Genomic DNA, 17,949 nt, shown 5'->3' on the forward strand with positions numbered 1-17,949 from the left:
TCTGAAATTATACCTTCTTTTATTCATTGTTCCCCAAGCATTTATTGGGGAAATAAATGGAGATATATATATATATATATATATATATATATATATATTTATATAGGATTTATGTGAATTGAAAGTTACTCAGTCATGTCTGACTCTTTGCGACCCCATGGACTATGTAGTCCATGGAATTCTCCAGGCCAGAATACTGGAGTGGGTAGCCTTTCCCTTCTCCAGAGGATCTTCCCAACCCAGGGATCAAACCCAGGTCTCCTGCATTGCAGGTGGATTCTTTACCAGCTGAGCCACAAGGAAAGCCCAATAATATATTAAATATGCTATTTACCCCATTAAATTTTAATAAAGTATTTTATCTATATAATATATAGGATATATATATATATATAGGCTTCCCTGATAGTTCAGCCGGTAAAGAATCCACCTGCAATGCAGGAGACCCCAGTTTGATTCCTGGATTGGAGAGTTCCCCTGGAGAAGGGATAGGCTACCCACTCCAGTATTCTTGGGCTTCCCTGGTGGCTCAGATGGTAAATAATCTGCCTGCAATACAGGAGACCTGGGTTTGATCCCTGGGTTGAGAAGATTCCCTGAAGGAGGGCATGGCAACCCACTCTAGTACTCTTGCCTGGGGAATTCCCATAGACAAAGTAGCATGGTGGGCTATGGGGTCACAAAGAGTCGGACATGACTGAGCAACTAAGTGCGCGCATGCACACACACACACACACACACACACACACACACACACATATATATATATACTGTATATATCAAGACAGGCACTGAGAATTTTGAATAATTAAGAGGTGAGCCTCACCTGGAAGAACTAACAGTATAATGGAGGGGAGAGATGCATGGTTACAATATATGAGGATGACCTGTCCCTGGAAATGCTGAGGTGGGAGCATACTTAATATACAGGATGAGCAATTACCTTGCAGATGGGTGGGAATGGAGGTTCATAAAGAGATTACCTAGGGGACTTTTTTGGGGGAAAGAACAGAATTATTTTATTTTAATAACTTTATTGAGACATTATTCACATGGCATTAAAATTCACTCTATTAAAGTGAGCAATTTAGTTGTTGTTTTCGGTTGCTAAGTCGTTTCTGACCCTTTGCAACCCCATGGACTTCAGCGTGCTAGGCTTCCCTGTCCTTCACTGTCTCCCAGAGTTTGCTCAAACTCATGTCTATTGAGTTGGTGATGTCATACAACTGTCTCATTCTCTGTCATACCCTTTTCCTCCTGCCCTTAATCTTTCCCAGCATTAGGGTCTTTTCTAATGAGTTATCAGTCTCTCCAGTGAGTATTCAGGGTTGATTTCCTTTAGGATTCACTGGTTTGATCTCCTTGTTGTCCAAAGAATTCTCGAGTCTTCTCCAGCACCACAGCTGGAGAGGATCAGTTTTTTGGTGCTCAGACTTCTTTTTGGTCCAGCTCTCACTTCTGTATATGACTACTGGAAAGACCATACCTTTGACTATACGGACCATTGTCAGCAAGGTGATGTCTCTGCTCTTTAATACCCTGTCTGGGTTTGTCATAATTTTTCTTCCAAGGAGCAGGCATCTTTTAGTTTCATGGCTGCAGTCACCATTTGCAGTGATTTTGGAGCCCCCCAAAATAGAATCTGCCACTGTTTCTGTTTTATCCCCATCTATTTGCCATGAAGTGATGGGACCAGATGGTCAGTGGCTGTTAGTATATTCAGAGTTGTAGAGTCATCACTATCTAATTTTAGAACATTTTTGTTACCCCCTGCCCCAGGAAACCTGATGCCCATGAGTGATTAGCTCACTCATTCTTCCCTCAACCTTGAAGTCCTAAGCTGCCACCAATCTACTCTCTCTCTCTATATATATATATACACTTAGCTATTTGGGCATTTCATAGTAATGGGCTTTTGTGTCTTTTTTCACTTCATGTAATGTTTTCAAGACTCATCCGTGTTGTAACATGTATCACTATTTCATTCATTTCTGTTGCCTAATGAGATGTTATTATATGGATATACAGCATTTTGTTTATCTATTCACCAGTTGATGGATGTTTTGGTTGTGACCACATTTTTTCTAATATGAATAACATTGCTATGAATGTTCATGTGTGAGTTTTTATGGGGACATATGCTTTCAGTTCTCTTAGGTATATACCTAGGAGTGGTTTTACTGGATCATATGGTAACTGTGTTTAACATTTTTAGGGATTTCCAAATTGTTTTTCAAAGTCGATGCTCTATTTTAAGCATTCCAGCATTGGTTTATGAAGGTTCCAACTTCTTCACATCCTTGATAATACTTGTTACTGCCTGAGAACAGAATTGTTTTGAATGAAAATATAAAGTCATTAAAATAGAAGAAATTCCAATTAGATAGTGTTATACTCATTTAAGATAGTTCATATATATCATGTGATATTAGAACCTAAAGCTGAATGCCACTTTGTAGCTCTGTGTACAAAACAACTCTGTTGGAGTCTAATTATCTTATTAATGTGCACCAGGTGGTTAGGAAATGCTGGTTTTCTTTTATGTCTAATTGAGAGGTAAAGGGTGGTAGAATGATTATATGTATAGTGCTGTTGAAAGTTAAACTCATTTCTGACATGCAATTAAATATAATTGGAATAGAACAAATTGAATAACAAAATTATATTTGCAAAATAGAGTATGAAAAGATATTGAATGTATGCTGTTCCCTAGGATATTTGAGTGGTGAGTTGGCATTAGAGCTTGAACCCCATATTTTTATGTACTTGGCATGGTCCCAGCTGCCCACACTTGCCTCCTCTACTTCCCTTCCTTGGCGCATCCAAGGAGTTCAGGAGACATTCCCTGCCAACACCCTGTGCCTGGGAAATCCCATGGACAGAGGAGCTTGGCAGGCTACAGTCTGTGGGGTTGCAAAAGAGTTGAAAAGGGCTTAGCTACTAAACAACAACAACAAATTATGGGTTGGTATTTTTGTTGATGTTGTTGGGTACTTTTATTCCTTTAATTTGAAATTTTTATCGAAGTAATAATTGTATACAATTTATAAGTCAAATAATATTTACGATGCTTATCACAAAAAACCAACACTCTCAACTCCATTTCTCTCTACTCCTTGCCTGCTCTTCTTGCACCTCCCCGCCTGTGATGGTCTCATTCAACTTCATTACCAGTGTTTTTCTGGTGCTCAGGTTCAGGTTTTTTTTACATAAGATTATTCTGATATTTCTGATGCTGCTGCTGCTGCTGCTAAGTCGCTTCAGTTGTGTCTGACTCTGTGTGGCCCCATAGATAGCAGCCCACCAGACTCCTCTGTCTCTGGGATTCTCCAGGCAAGAATACTGGAGTGGGTTGCCATTTCCTTCTCCTTCTAGATATTTAGAATTTTTGGTTTTTATTTACTGTGGATGGTGAGGATATCGCCTCCAAATACCCTGTCATCCCAGTATATCAAATGCTGTTAAAAGTATTTAGGTTCAGCGGATTTGGTTGATTGTAACATACAATTTCGGAGAAGGCAATGGCACCCCACTCCAGTACTCTTGCCTGGAAAATCCCATGGACAGAGGAGCCTGGTAGGCTGCAGTCCATGGGGTCTTGAAGAGTCGGACATGACTGAGCGACTTCACTTTCACTTTTCACTCTCATACATTGGAGAAGGAAATGGCAACCCACTCCAGTGTTCTTGCTTGGAGAATCCCAGGGACAGGGGAGCCTGGTGGGCTGCCGTCTACGGGGTTGCACAGAGTCGGACACGACTGAAGCGACTTAGCAGCAGCAACAGCAACATACAAATTAGAGGGTAATATTTTAGAAAACAGAAAGTTGAGTTTTCATAATACATTGCCAAGGAACTGTATAAAAAGCAAAATATTAGGGCCAGTAGGTGTTTATGTACATAATTTAACAGGATAACAATAATTTTGATCTAGGTACAGTATTGAAATAGCACATGAGAAAGTCTTCTTTTACTCTTCTCTTTCAGTAGACACTGGATGAGCTTTGTTGTTTTTAAACCCTAGTCAATTAGTCTTAATCACCAAGCATTTATAGGAGCAGAGGTGAAAGTTCAACCCTACTGAAAACAGCCAAAGTACTATAGATAAACTGTTCTGAGACTCGTAGATTTGCATGAAAAATGTCGCAAGGGAAAAATTGTAATTGCCTCAGCATGAGAGATAGAATATATTTTAAGATAATTGGAGACTGTCTTTTATGTGTTCTCTTTGGTTTAGTTTTGATTTCATGTACTTTAATTTGTTTCTATCTCTTAATTTTTTTTTCTTAATATATTCCAAAGGATGTAAAACACTTCTGAGGATCTCATTACTACTTGTGAAATTGCCTCTTTCTGTATCATTGGATATGATCTTTTTGGTCAGTCAGTCTCATAAGAGAAAAGTATCTTAGACCAGGCTCTTATATTTTAGCAGTCTGATAACTCTAAAGTACATTTTGTGGAAGTTCAGATATACTCTAGCAATTTCTCTCAGGTGAATATTATAAATTTAGGGGATTTTGGTGGGTTTTTTCATGTTGGTTCTACAGGAATCATCTTTTTGCTTTTATTCATGTTTCATCATTCCAATGGGTAGAATTTATGTTTTCATTTTTAACCTCACTTACATGCTGGTGATTAGCCATTGCCTTGACAAATATGAACAGAAGTGGTCTAAATGAAGATATTCCATGACTTGGTAAACACATTGGGTTACAAATTCAACTTTTCCTTCTCTTTGCAAAGGCACTGAGACGTGAGTTAAAGGAGAAAGAGTATTCTGTCCTGAATGCTATAGACCAAGCTCGAGTTTTCCTGGCTGATCAGCCAATTGAGGCCCCTGAAGAACCAAGAAGAAACCTACAATCAAAAACAGGTGAGACTGGTTTCTTTAGTATGTCATAAAAATACATATGAGGAGAACAAAACACCAAAATCGAGTAGAGAATTTTTTTGCAGCATTAAGTACTCGATGGACATGAGTTTGAGTGAACTCCAGGAGTTGGTGATGGACAGGGAGTCCTGGCGTGCTGCGATTCATGGGGTCGCAAAGAGTCGGACACGACTGAGCGACGGAACTGAACTGAGGACCTGATATTTTTAAATTCCTTACAGAATGTCAGGGCCTAGTATTAAAATTTTTCTTCTAAGTATTACTTTAGTCAAATATGTCATTAATAAATATCTAGATTCTTAAATTAAAAAATGAAATGACTGTATATTCAGTATCATTATTTTAAAAGGGAATTAACTGAAAAATTAATTTATTAAAAAACATGCTGTAACTACAAATAATTTCTTTAAGAAATAAATAGTTACATTTCTTACATTTAAACTATATGATAAATAATTATATATAGAAGAATGATATTTAGAATATGAGTAAACATATACATTATTTAAATATCTATAATGTTTTTTAACTTTTCTTTTTCAAGACTACAAATTTAAATAAGATACTGAAGTGCCTTTCTTTTATAAGCAGACCGCAGAATTTATTTAATTTAGATGCTAACAACTTATGGAGAAGGCAGTGGTACCCCACTCCAGTACTCTTGCCTGGAAAATCCCATGGACAGAGGAGCCTGGTAGGCTGCAGTCCATGGGGTCCCTAGGAGTCAGACTGAGCGACTTCACTTTCACTTTTCACTTTCATGCTTTGGAGAAGGAAATGGCAACCCACTCCAGTATTCTTGCCTAGAGAATCCCAGGGACGGGGGAGCCTGGTGGGCTGCCATCTATGGCATTGCACAGAGTTGGACACGACTGAAGTGACTTAGCAGTAGCAGCAACAACTTATATTGTTTATGTACTTTGGCTTAAAACTGAAATGGTATCTACGTTACTAGCAACTAGTAATAAATTACATAGCAGATTTAAGAGATGAACTTAGGGGCCAACATATATCTTTATTTTGATTTTTCACTTTTGGCATAAAAGCATTCTGATGCATTTAAAAAAATAAACATGCCATTCAGAATATTTTCTCATCATTCACTTTCCATAGTAAAAGCAGATCTGAACAATTTCTCATGTTGTGTCCAGAGGTGTAATTCATGAGCATTTATTACTTGTAAGGGATGTAGTGTTGGAAAATGCTTTGACTGTAGTTGGAACCAGATCAGACATTTGGAAAGTAGCCATTTTCCTTCTCAGCCTTTGTCAGGGAAGCTCTACTTCATTGGGAATAAATTTCCCATCAGGATCATACCACTTTTCTTGACCCTTTGGGGGAATGTGTGTGTGTGTGTGTATGTGTGTGTATGTATACATACAGAGACACACACAGCATGCTTATCGTCTCTTGCAGCTTTGCTTTACTCCTCTGTCCTGGCAGTATCACTGTTTTTCCAGTCAGCCTACCCAGGGGCCTAAATCACTGTTGAGTCTCCACCTCTCACAGTCTGCAGATTGTTCATGATGGTTATTCTATTTTTGGAGGACTAGCCTTCTGGGTACTCTGTTATAAATGAAATTATGTGTGTATCATATACACACACAGACATAATGTATGCACACACACCATGCACACACCTACGTAGCAGGTGGTTGAGTGACTTGGATGCTGAGCACGCTTGGGTGTGGATTGGATGCTGAGCACGCTCGGGTGTGGATTAAAGTGATTAGTTGGGATAGAACCATTGGAAGCAGCAGCCCAGCGTGAGGAGCAGAGCAGCTGTGTGTCAGGGAAAGTCAGCAGAGCTCAGGAAGAGGGGCAGGGGGTGATGCAGGGGGTGGTCAGGGCCTGTGCCTGCACAGGAGGTATGAGTGAGGAGTTTGTGCGTGCTGTCTGGTGTAGATTACGGAGGCCCTGGGCAGTTGGACAGCACATTTCGGCTTAAATACAGCAAGAAGAAGGCGCTATTTTGCTTGTTTTTTTAAGCTTGGAAGAAAAATAAGAAGTTCGCTTGTGTTACTTTATCCAATTTAAAGTCAACCTTAAATCTACCTGCCTCATCTCCTTGTTTCCCCAATACTTTTCAGAGAATAGAGGAAAAATTTTTATAATCAGTTACTTCATAGCAGTAGAAAAGTGTTACATCACTTGAGTTTCACTTTGCTATCAATTTTCTTTCTCAGTGGTTAGTCAGTTTAAAGGGTAAAAACATACTGCTTTTTGAGCCCTTATATTGAGAATTTTTAAGGTCCATTTTCATATACTGTATTTGGGAGGCAAGAAAAAAATGTCATGTTAGTGTAACTTTATGATATATATTTTTTTACAATTAGTCATTCCTATGCTTTCTCCTTTCCTGATATTATTTTGTATAATGTTGGCTGATTTTACCTGTTGTTAAAAGTAAATGAAAGAAAATTACCCATAATAGCTTTTATACTTTGTTGTTTACTGTGATTTATGAACCTCTGCTGTCAGAAACAGCGTGTTTGAACATTAGTTATCTTTTTTGATGCTACTCAAAGTACTCAGTGTTAAAGGAAATAGAGCAGAGAGAACCTATATGATTTTTGGGGGGGTTCCATTTAATGAGCATTTATTGAGTATGCTATGTGTAATGTACCAAAGAACACACCAAGGTGAATCCGTTTCTTTACTTTTGAATAACTATTTCAGAAAATACTTCTCTCCATGATTTTTCTCTCCTGAAGCCTTTTCTCCTAGCTCCTTTTTTTCTATTATCAATTACTATCTCATAGTGTCACGTGTTTATGTGCATTTTATGATAGCTTATTGAGTTTCATTTTCTTACTGAGTAACACTGGATGAGTTGCTCTCAGGCAGCATTTAATAAATGCTGTTAAAAAAACAAGCAAATTAATTATTTCAACTAAATAATCAGTTGTTGACAAAGAATCTTATCAGGTACACTCTGCTAAAAATTTTCTTTTTTCCCCCAGTTTTGACATAATTTACATAATATTGTACAAGTTTAAGATATACAACATAATGATTTAATAACTGTATATATTGTTAAATGATCACCACATAAGACTAGGAACATCTAACATCTCACACAGTTCCAGCTTTTTCCCTTGTGATGAGAACTTTTAAGATCTAGTCTCCTAACAACTTTCAAGTATGTATATTTTAAACACTAAAAATCACTGCTAACATTAATTGCCCTATTTCAGGTCCTTAGCATCTTTTGCTAGGACTGTTGCAATACTTTCTTTATTGGTATCTCTGCATCAAGGTAGATGCTACCATGATGTATTTAAAACACAGAGCTAGCATTTGCTACCCTGGTTTAAAACCTCTAGTAGCCTCTACAATAGGCTCTGAACTCCTTTACCTGTCATCCAAAGCTGCACAGTGATTTGGCCTCAGTTTCCCTGGTGGCTCAGACAGTAAAGAATCTGCCTGCAATGCAGGGGGATCAGGTTTAATTCCTGGGTTGGGAAGATCCCCTGGAGAAGGAAATGGCAACCCACTCCAGTATTCTTGCCTGGAGAATTCCATGGACAGAAGACCCTGGCAGACTACAGTCCTTGGGGTTGCAAAGAAGTGGACTCAACTGAGTAACTAACACTTTCACTTCATTTTTCTATTTAGTAGCATCTCATGCCTCTCTCTGCTCCAAACTAATGTCATTTAACACCAGCTTCTCATGATGGTCTGCAGGTAATGATTTCGTTGCCCATCCTATTTTTTTTCTGCCTATTGGTCTCTTCTGCCTGATCTCCAACTCCTTCTTCCTTTGCCTACCCAGTCCTTGCTCATTCTGTCCCACTCACTGAGGCTGTGTGTCACCCTGAACCCATTCCTCTCTAGCTCTTCTCCTTGCTCCCTGGTACCTGGTCCCCTCTCTGACTATATACTAATATCTGTGTCTGAAGCTCAGCCCGGCCCTTGCTTAGTGACCTCTCCCATTTGCTGAGAATCTGAAAGAGTGTGAGAAATTATCTGAGCAGCCAAGATAGTATTATGTTGAAAATATAGTGAAGATCATAGAAAAGCCACTCTCTCAGAGGTATTAACTCTTACTTTAGACACTGTTGTAACTTGTTTCCCTTGTTTTCCAGTGAATTATGGGTATGTAGCAAGATGGAAATGATACAGCAGGGGAAAGGGTGGCAGTGAGAAATGATGTCTGGCAGTCTGACAGCAATGAGGAGAAAGAAAATTATAAAAAGGATACATGAGAATTCTAAAATAAACCAGAGTAGTCTTTGGGGATTTTTACAATAAAAGAAAAGCTGAAGCAATGAATTGTGGTTTGTTTATTTTTGAAGATAGAATATAAATCAGTTAAGAGAAGGCATAGGAGTTTATGCTATATTTTAGTAAATTTCCTTCCAAAATGGCAACCATACAAAAATAGGGCTAAATGAATGAAATATAACCATCTGGACCACTCAGCTTCCCAGAATTACTCATTCTGCCTATGAAAGGTTATTCAGTCAATATAATTTTTACTTGAACTAAAATTATCTGAATAATTATTAAAATTTAACAAAGTTCACAGCTTTGTCAATAGTTTCCTTCTCTTGAGTGATAGGGAACTACTTAATTTAACTTGAATTGTATCATGTCAATGTATAATATTTCCTTTTAGTGAGGTTGAATTGAAAAGACCCTGATTCTGGGAAAGATTGAGTGCAGGAGAAGGGGACGACAGAGGATGAGATAGTTGGATGGCATCACCGACTCAATGGACATGAGTTTGGGTAAACTCTGGGAGTTGGTGATGGACAGGGAGGCCTGGCATGCTGCAGTCCATGGGGTCACAAAGAGTTAGACACGACTGAGCAACGGAACTGAATTGTTTTTCATTTGATTTTAACCACCTGGTTTATCTGTTAAAAAGTAGGACAATGAAACAGCAAAAATTTCATCATCATTCATACTGGTCTTACTATGTGTACTCTTCAAACCACTCTTGTATTTGGCCTACTGAATTGAGCAGATTGTATAGCATGCCTTTTTTAAAAAAAAAATTAAGTTAAAACACAAAGGCCAAGAAAATACTGTGGTGCTGACCAAGGTCATCAGCTAATAAGGAGTAGATCAAAGAACAGAACCAACCTTGTGTGTTGGTAACCTTCCTTAACCTTGGGTTTGGGGGCTTGTTTTCAACTCATCCCTTCATTCTCCTCTCCTTTCTCTTTCCCTCTGCTCATTGGCCACTGACCTCCTAGCTCTTTCTTGACTCTCAGTGTCTAGAGCCTCTTAAGCCTGCGCAAATGTTTCTTGGCTTCTTTCTTGTTCACCAACCTCCTTTGCGGTTCTCAGTCCCAGATTTGAACTCCTTTAAAAACCACACAGCTGCATAGTGAAAGTAGATGGGCAGCACAGCTGTGGGGCTTTAGCCCACTCCTGCCCCTACAGCTCTTGAGGTAGTCAGGGAATATACATACCTTCTCACCTCTCCATTATCTAGAGTTCAGGTTAAAAGTCAAAACTGCACAGGGAATTCGAGTCATGTCTGCATCCCCCTCTCTACCCCACACACAGATGCAGACAGGTGTGTATGCAGATGCAGGCATGCACGCACACACCCACCCACACACACATATGTATTTCATGAGTTGAAGCTCTGGTAGCAATTATTAAACAGAACAGTTAACACTTTAACAGTATAATTCGCCTCTAAAAGTGTTCAGAAAATTATACAAATGATTGTCAATGTGGGTGTGGAAAAGCTATTTTCCTCTACTCAGGTTCTGATTTTAAGACAAAGATTGCATTATTTTGCTCATAAATTTCCCTTTGAGTCTTCTTTAAAATTTATTCCTGTCAAGACATTACTATTACTACAACTATTATTTTACTGAAGGCTGTTGGACCATTGTTTCTTTTTCAGCCTGGTATTTCATTTAAATGAAAGAAGAAAAAATAAAACATTATATAGTATCTATAGTATACAGTCCATGGAATTCTCCAGGCCAGAATACTGGAGTGGGAGGCCGTTCTCTCCTCCAGGAGATCTTCCCGATTCACAGATCGAACCCAGGTCTCCCACATTGCAGGCGGACTCTTTACCTTCTGAGCCACCAGGAATTCAAGGCTAATAAAAAACTTTTCAGATAAAAAGTATGTATGGGTTAGTGTTTTTCCTCTTTGACCTTTAACAACTGTGTGTATATTTAGTAATGTTTAATATTTTAACTCAGAATATGCTATTTTCTTTTAATTATTAAATGCTTCATATTATTTTAGAAAGCCAGTTAGGAGTATTTTTCACCTCTGTGAAATCTCATATATTTTGTGATATAACAAAGAAATAATAAATGACATTTTTCAGTCCACTATGTCAGTCCATTTTGTGCCAGTATTAGCAAACTTGTACAAATAAAATTTCATGACCGTTAAATGAGTGAAAAGGTGAAATTATCATAGAGTTTAGAAGTAACTCATATTGATTCTCAGTATAACATAAGATCACATAAAAACGGTGGCAGTAATTATTTCCTTGCGTCTCATAAAATGAGACCAAGTTATACATAACCTGAGTAACGAGGCAGTAAAACTCATGGGTGTTTTTCCCCAGGGAATTTTTTGTTTTCCTAATAACCAGTTTATTAGTTAGAACCTCACTCATTGTAAGTGACAGACACCCAGCTTCCATAAGCATAGACACAGGGGGGAATTTATCAATATTAAACCCCATAACAAAATTACATTGAACACAAGGACACAGCTGGTCATAGGAACCAAGCACACAGCTGGCCCTTTCTACCTCTCTCCACAAGTTTTCATTTTCTTCGCTTTCCTATGACCTTGGAGAAGGAAATGGCAACCCACTCCAGTACTCTTGCCTGGAGAATCCCCTGGAGGGAGGAGCTTGGTAGGCTACAGTCCATGGGATCACAAAAAGTTGGACATGACTGAGCGACTTCACTCCCATGACCTTGTACCTCACAATCACATATCAGGGAGGGAAAGCCCTTCTTTAGATCTAGCACGTTTCAAGAGAAAGCAGCAACTGACTTAGCTTGAGTACCATGGAGCTTGGGGTCTTGCGGGATTGGCAGACCCCGCCCCCCACCCTCCGCTTTATAAGCATCATGTCAAATGGAAGAGGAATCACTGCCCAGAAAGGAAGGAAGAAGAGAAAAATGTTAGTCCACGTGAGTGTTCACCACAAACCAACATTTATCCTTGAATAAATTATAAACCCGCCAGGCACTGTTTCCTGAAATTCTCATATCAACTCTTTGAGGTATGAGTACTTTACCACCCATTTGACAGATGAGGAAACTGAGACTTTGTGATATCTGGATGCATACTGTCACATCTGAAATACCAACTCAGGCTTGTCACATCCCATGTTGGCCTTAACCATCATAGCAAACTACCTGAGCTATATTTGTCTACTTATAAAAAATTAGTACAATAGTTAAATTGCGTTTACCTTCATTCTTACTTTTCCTTTACTGAACTATTAGGCTGCTTAATAGAATGATGTACCAGTTCACTGATTTCCTAGCACCAAGGGAGAGGGTGTTTAGGCAATGTTAGACTTTGTCTTTTTAATTTTCATATAAAAACTTGAAGGATAAATAATTGCTTTCAGGTCAGTAGACCAAGGCAATAATTTAATTAGCTTCTTAAGTCCAAATTAGATTAGTAAAGTTGTCATGCATGAAAAAGCACAGAAACATATAATGTTACTTCCATTTTCAATGTTAACTACAGAGCAGCAGTGTGATCCTTCCCATTTTAAAGTTCCGTAATGTATGGATGGTTGTACTGAATCCACTCTTCAACTTTCCTAAAATATAACAAACTAGTTGAGTAGCCCTATTGGTTGGATAAAAACTAATGAATACCATCATAGTGAAATTCAATTTAAATCTGTCAAATTCTTGATGAAGATTTATATGAGAACAAAGGTTAGTTTGATGGACATAGCATTTTAAATTAATTGTTTACCATCTGTTATGGTCTTTCATCACCATTATGGCTATACATAAATCACATGTGCCTCATAAAAAAAGATGGCAATAATTTACATGTATGTATTTTATTGAAATTAACATCTGGGGTGTCACTCTCTGATTTAAACATAAAGACTAGGAGGAGACATTTTCAGTGTGGTGTGTTTTTTCCTTCCTGTTGTTGTTGCTGCTCATCTTAAAAGCTGGTGTTCTCAAGAGTGAATTGGAAGCTTTACTATCTTTTAAAAAATGTAATCCTAGCCAAGGAGTAAATTCTGCACTTTAAACTTCTCATTTTGACAGTACGTAAATTTAGGACCCGCTTAACTTCTTTAGTGAGAAGTGCTAAGCTTGAATAGAAAGCCTGGGACTTCTTTTGCAAGTTGATGGATCATTAGCTGCCATGTTCCTCAGGGAAGCAGCCTGGGGAGAGAGGGGCAGCAATGTGGCAACAAATGCAAGACTTCTAATCGAAGATTCCTGTCCTTTGATCTTAAAAGTGATTTTTTTCCAAAACAAAGAAATATCATACATAGTGAAGTCACTCAGTCATGTCCGACTCTTTGCGACCCCATAGACTGTAGCCTACCAGGCTTCTCCGTCCATGGGATTCTCCAGGCAAGAATACTGGAGTGGGTTACCATTTCCTTCTCCAGGGGATCTTCCCGACCCAGGGATCGAACTCGGGTCTCCCGCATTGGAGGCAGACACTTTAACCTCTGAGCCACCAGGGAAGCCCAATACATACATCTTTTTATTTCCTTGGCCAGTACTTATTGAAAGCCCACCTTGTGCCAGGTAGTGTTCTAGATGCTGGGGAGACAGCAGTGAACAAAACACATCCTTGCCTTCCTGGAACATACAGTCCCAGCTTCTCTTCTCCCCGTCTCAGGACCACTCCCCTGTTTCCAGTGACCTGTTTATAGCTGTCTAGCACTCAAAACTGACATGAATAAGTTATAGAATTGCCATTGGTATGAGGAAATTTAGGGAATATTCCATTACAGAAAATTGCAAGCTGGGTCTCAAGTGTCTTAGCTAGATCTGTTCCAGGGCCATTCTGCTATTTCTACCTTTTTCCTTGGCGGTTAACCTTCTTAATGGTCTCTTCATTTTTCATCCTTAACCCTATGCTAGGTTTATTTGCTTTGGCCCACTTTGAGAGAAGGGTAGCGCATTAAAGTATCCAGACTCTAGCTCTGCCTTCATTGATTTCTGCTCTGAAGTGCTGTTTAATACCTCTCCACCCTGTGGTCTATGTTCCTATTCTCTCCATCCACCCCACCTCCACCCCTGACTCTCATTCATAGCTTGTATTTTGGTATTTGTAAAAGATTTTCCCTAAATCTCTTTACTGTAGAGTTTCATGACCTAAATGTTTCTGTTCACTGTCTTCTTTCTCTTAAGGATTTGACAAATTCCTTGGCAGCAAGATGGATCCTTATCATGTTTATCATATACCTACTGAAAGACTTAGGCTATACATTATCAGGTTAATCTGCTCTGGGTATTGTCTTCCTGTTGTCATCCTTATAATGTATTAGATGAATATAATGAGAAATATTACAGTAATCAGATGATGGCACTTGATGGTGCACTTGTAATCTGGTTCCTAATGAATTGTTGTCACCAGTCATCATGCAGAAAAGGAAATGGGCAGGGTCGTCTTCAACACTGATCATTTCAGAGAGATTAAACTGATCTGAATCAGGTAATCAGAAACTTTGAGAAGAACGTATTTCTTCTTATTGTCTTAATCAGAAACATCAGAAAAACAGAATGGGGCTAAAGAGAGAGACAGAGTGAAGTCTGGTCTCTAGATATATGAGGAAGCTTTGTTTTTTTTCCTGTGAATTTTTGTTGGCTAATCAGCTTAGTTTGCTTATGTGAAAAATCTCTAGAGATAGCTAAACCTCCCAGATGTAGTAACAAAATCATTTTAAAAAAGATATTAACTGACGTTCGAAGAGGTAAGGAATATATCTATGCTACAAACACGTAACTAGTTAGCATTGGATTGGCAGACAAACTAATTCGTCCTTGCACCAAATTGTCCATGGAGTGAAAAGGCTACTCTGGAGAATTTTTGTCCTCTACTTGTTGGTCTTAATATGTCCTCTTTATCTCTCAATGAAATATAAGAAGATTATAGATACATGCAAAAAATAAGCAAACAGTACAAATGAGATGAAATTACCATACTTTAAATAACTACATAAGCTTTATCCTTCTCTTTCACAGTAAAAAAAAAAAATAGTAACAATTAATGGAAATGCTTTAATGGGTTTAGGGTGAAGGAAGAAAAAATAAGTGGAAAGATTTCCATTTAAAATTATGAAGTTGAATATTCTCAATAAAGAGTAAGGTTGAAAATTCCATTCAGAAAATTGAAAATTTCAATTCAGTAAATATATATATATATTGAAGACATACTAGTCTCTAGACCGAATACTGTAAAACCAAGATGAACAGAAACAAACATGCATGACATAAAGCTTTAGAACCTAAGAATAAAAAGTCACTATGGAGATTATGTGTTAATTCCAAAACTGAGGAAGAAAATATGACAAATGTGGAAAATCTTTATTTAAAATAGCTGAACTGATTCTAATTTCTTCAGGTTTCTATGGTATTTCATAGGGGGACATATATTTCAATGTTTTTAAATGTAAAAAAAATTTATAAGTACACAAAAGAGGGAAAAAATTGTTTTCCCCTCTAATGTGAGACTTCTTTGAGACACACAGTGGCTTTGTTTTTCTTATATAATTGAATTTTAGAAGAAAAAGGGGCCCTGTGTAAAATCTTTTCCCAGCATGAGAACACAGAGTTCCCACTGATAAAGCAGGTCATCTAGCTCACCTGGGAGCCAAGGGCAGGATGGGAGCAGTGCTGATTGCAAGTCTTAGTCCTTGCTTCTGGTCCAGGTTCGTTTTCCATCTGTATTCCAGTGAAGCGTAGAATACAGGGTAGAAAGAAGAGAGTGGTGTAAGTGCCATCCAATTAATTTGCATATTTGAAGAATAAAGGTCAGTGGACCTGAAAGAAAGCTTCAGGGTTGGTCATTCCTTTCTCCACTCTTTCTCTTGTTTCTCCTTCCTAAAAGATAGTTATCTACTCTTTATTAAATGCTTTGTAACACAATAAATGAATTTCTACTTTAATTATATAAATATAAATATGATAATATTTATAATGCTTTATAACACATTATACCATATACAATATATAGTGATAAAGTAAAAGTGTTAGTTGCTCAATTGAGTCTGACTCTTTGGACTGTAGCCCACCAGGTTCCCCTGTTCATGGAATTCTCCAGGCAAGAACGCTGAAGTGGGTTGCCATTCCCTTCTTCAGGGAATCTTCCCAACCCAGGGATGAAATGTGGGTCTCCTGCTTTGTAGGCAGTTTCTTTCCCTCTGAGCCTATAATACAATTATAAATATAAAAATAAATACAGTCCCACCCTCAGAGATAAATAGGAAGGCTTAAAGGGAGAAGAATGGGAGAATGGAGAGTGAAGCAAAGTACTCCCTCCCAAAAACATACCCACACACACCAGGGAGTAGGAGAGTGACCTAGGAAAAGTGCTTCTGGTCTGTGAATTGTCACTAAATTTACTTGGTTTTATCCTGTTCTTTCCTCTGTCTATTAGCCTCTATTACTGCCTTTTCAAATGCAAATTAGATTCCCCTCTTATCACCAAGCTTCATTTGCTTTCCCACCTTCAGTAGTTAGCACCCTGCTCTGCATGGGAATGACACAGCAGCTCAATTGGGTGGAAACACTCTGTCCAGCAGCAGTGACCAGAGAAATCAATTTATAATCCAATAGACTGACGCTGCTCCATCCTGGCAACAATTACTGTTACTTGGGGAGCTTTTAAAAATATATCCATGCCTCCCTTCACCCTTGACCAACTAAGCCAGAATCTTTTAATGCTTGGTCCTTGGGGATTAGCATTTAAAAACAAACAAGTAAACAGACAGCCTCTCTCCTGGAGGTTTCTAATATGTTACCAGAATTCCAAACCACTGGTCGAAGAGATTCTCCACTCTTGCATGAGGGTCTTGAACTTTACTGCAAAATATCTATTTGGAAAATTTGAAGCGAACTTTGTCCTTTGATTTTCAAGTAACAGGAGGTTTTTTTTTTTTTTTTTTTTTAAGTCTGGATATCCCTTTATTATTTTCATGTTTTATGCTTTCTTTCTGTTTTGATTTGATTTATTCTATTTTCTTAGCCCAAATTGTCAAAATTTGGGATTTCACATGTTGCTTCTTATTACCTATTTTACAAAAGTTCTGGAAGGTTTTTGTTTGGCTTTGTACTTTGCTCTGTTCTTAAAGTATATATTAAACTGAGATTGTTGCTGCAACAGGAGGCACTTTTATTCTGATTCTGTGATTAGTTAATATGCTTTCTTTCTGGCAAACAGATGGTGAATTGAACGTAGAACTTTTCTTTTGAGTAGCTGCTTGAGTGGGGATTTTATTATAAATATCACAGAAGGACTGCTCAATCAAAAGATTTTACATTAAATGAAGACAAAAAGTCACAGCCAGAGTTGGCTATTTTGTCACAGGACAAAGAAGCTGTGTGTCTCCCTACCAGGTTATTCAGTGACTGACTTAGAAACAGTTTTTACTTTATCTAGAGAAAATTATCATAATTAAGTTGTCTTTCTGAAATTGGCACTGTATTATGTTTTTTACAAAAGTCAATAAAACAAGAGTGTTTAAAATATATCTTTCAAAAAATTCAAGGGATTTATTAACAAGTACAGTGGTTGCCATCATAAAAATTATTGACTCCCTCTCTTATCAGGCTAAGAATGATTTTTTTCTCTTACACATAGCATGTTATATTTATATAAAATACAAATAGTATTGATATAACGTATTTTTTGATTTGTAAAAAATCTTGAAGGTTTAAGGATTTAAATAAAGTTGCCTTTTTAGTGATATACCTGTCCTCACAAAATTGTTTTTTTATCAAGAACCTTGAAACCTTGACCTGTAACAAGTTTGGAAAAAGAAGTTATTTTTTTCCAGGATTCTTAACTCCCTCCCCTCACCGTTGTACTGGATTGTGTATCTAATTCTAAGCA

General features: G+C 37.9%; 1 protein-coding gene across 1 annotated transcript in view; it reads left to right on the forward strand.

Annotated features, from left to right (window-relative positions):
• Positions 1–17,949, forward strand: part of UTRN (utrophin) — a 543,338-nt gene that overhangs the window by 409,784 nt on the left and 115,605 nt on the right. Inside the window, exon 53 of the mRNA XM_052646047.1 lies at positions 4,746–4,875. Coding sequence (XP_052502007.1) covers positions 4,746–4,875 — 130 coding nt within the window. The remainder of the gene's footprint in view (positions 1–4,745; positions 4,876–17,949) is intronic.

The sequence above is a fragment of the Budorcas taxicolor genome, chromosome 9 (assembly GCF_023091745.1).
Source record: "Budorcas taxicolor isolate Tak-1 chromosome 9, Takin1.1, whole genome shotgun sequence".
Lineage (NCBI taxonomy): Eukaryota > Metazoa > Chordata > Mammalia > Artiodactyla > Bovidae > Budorcas > Budorcas taxicolor.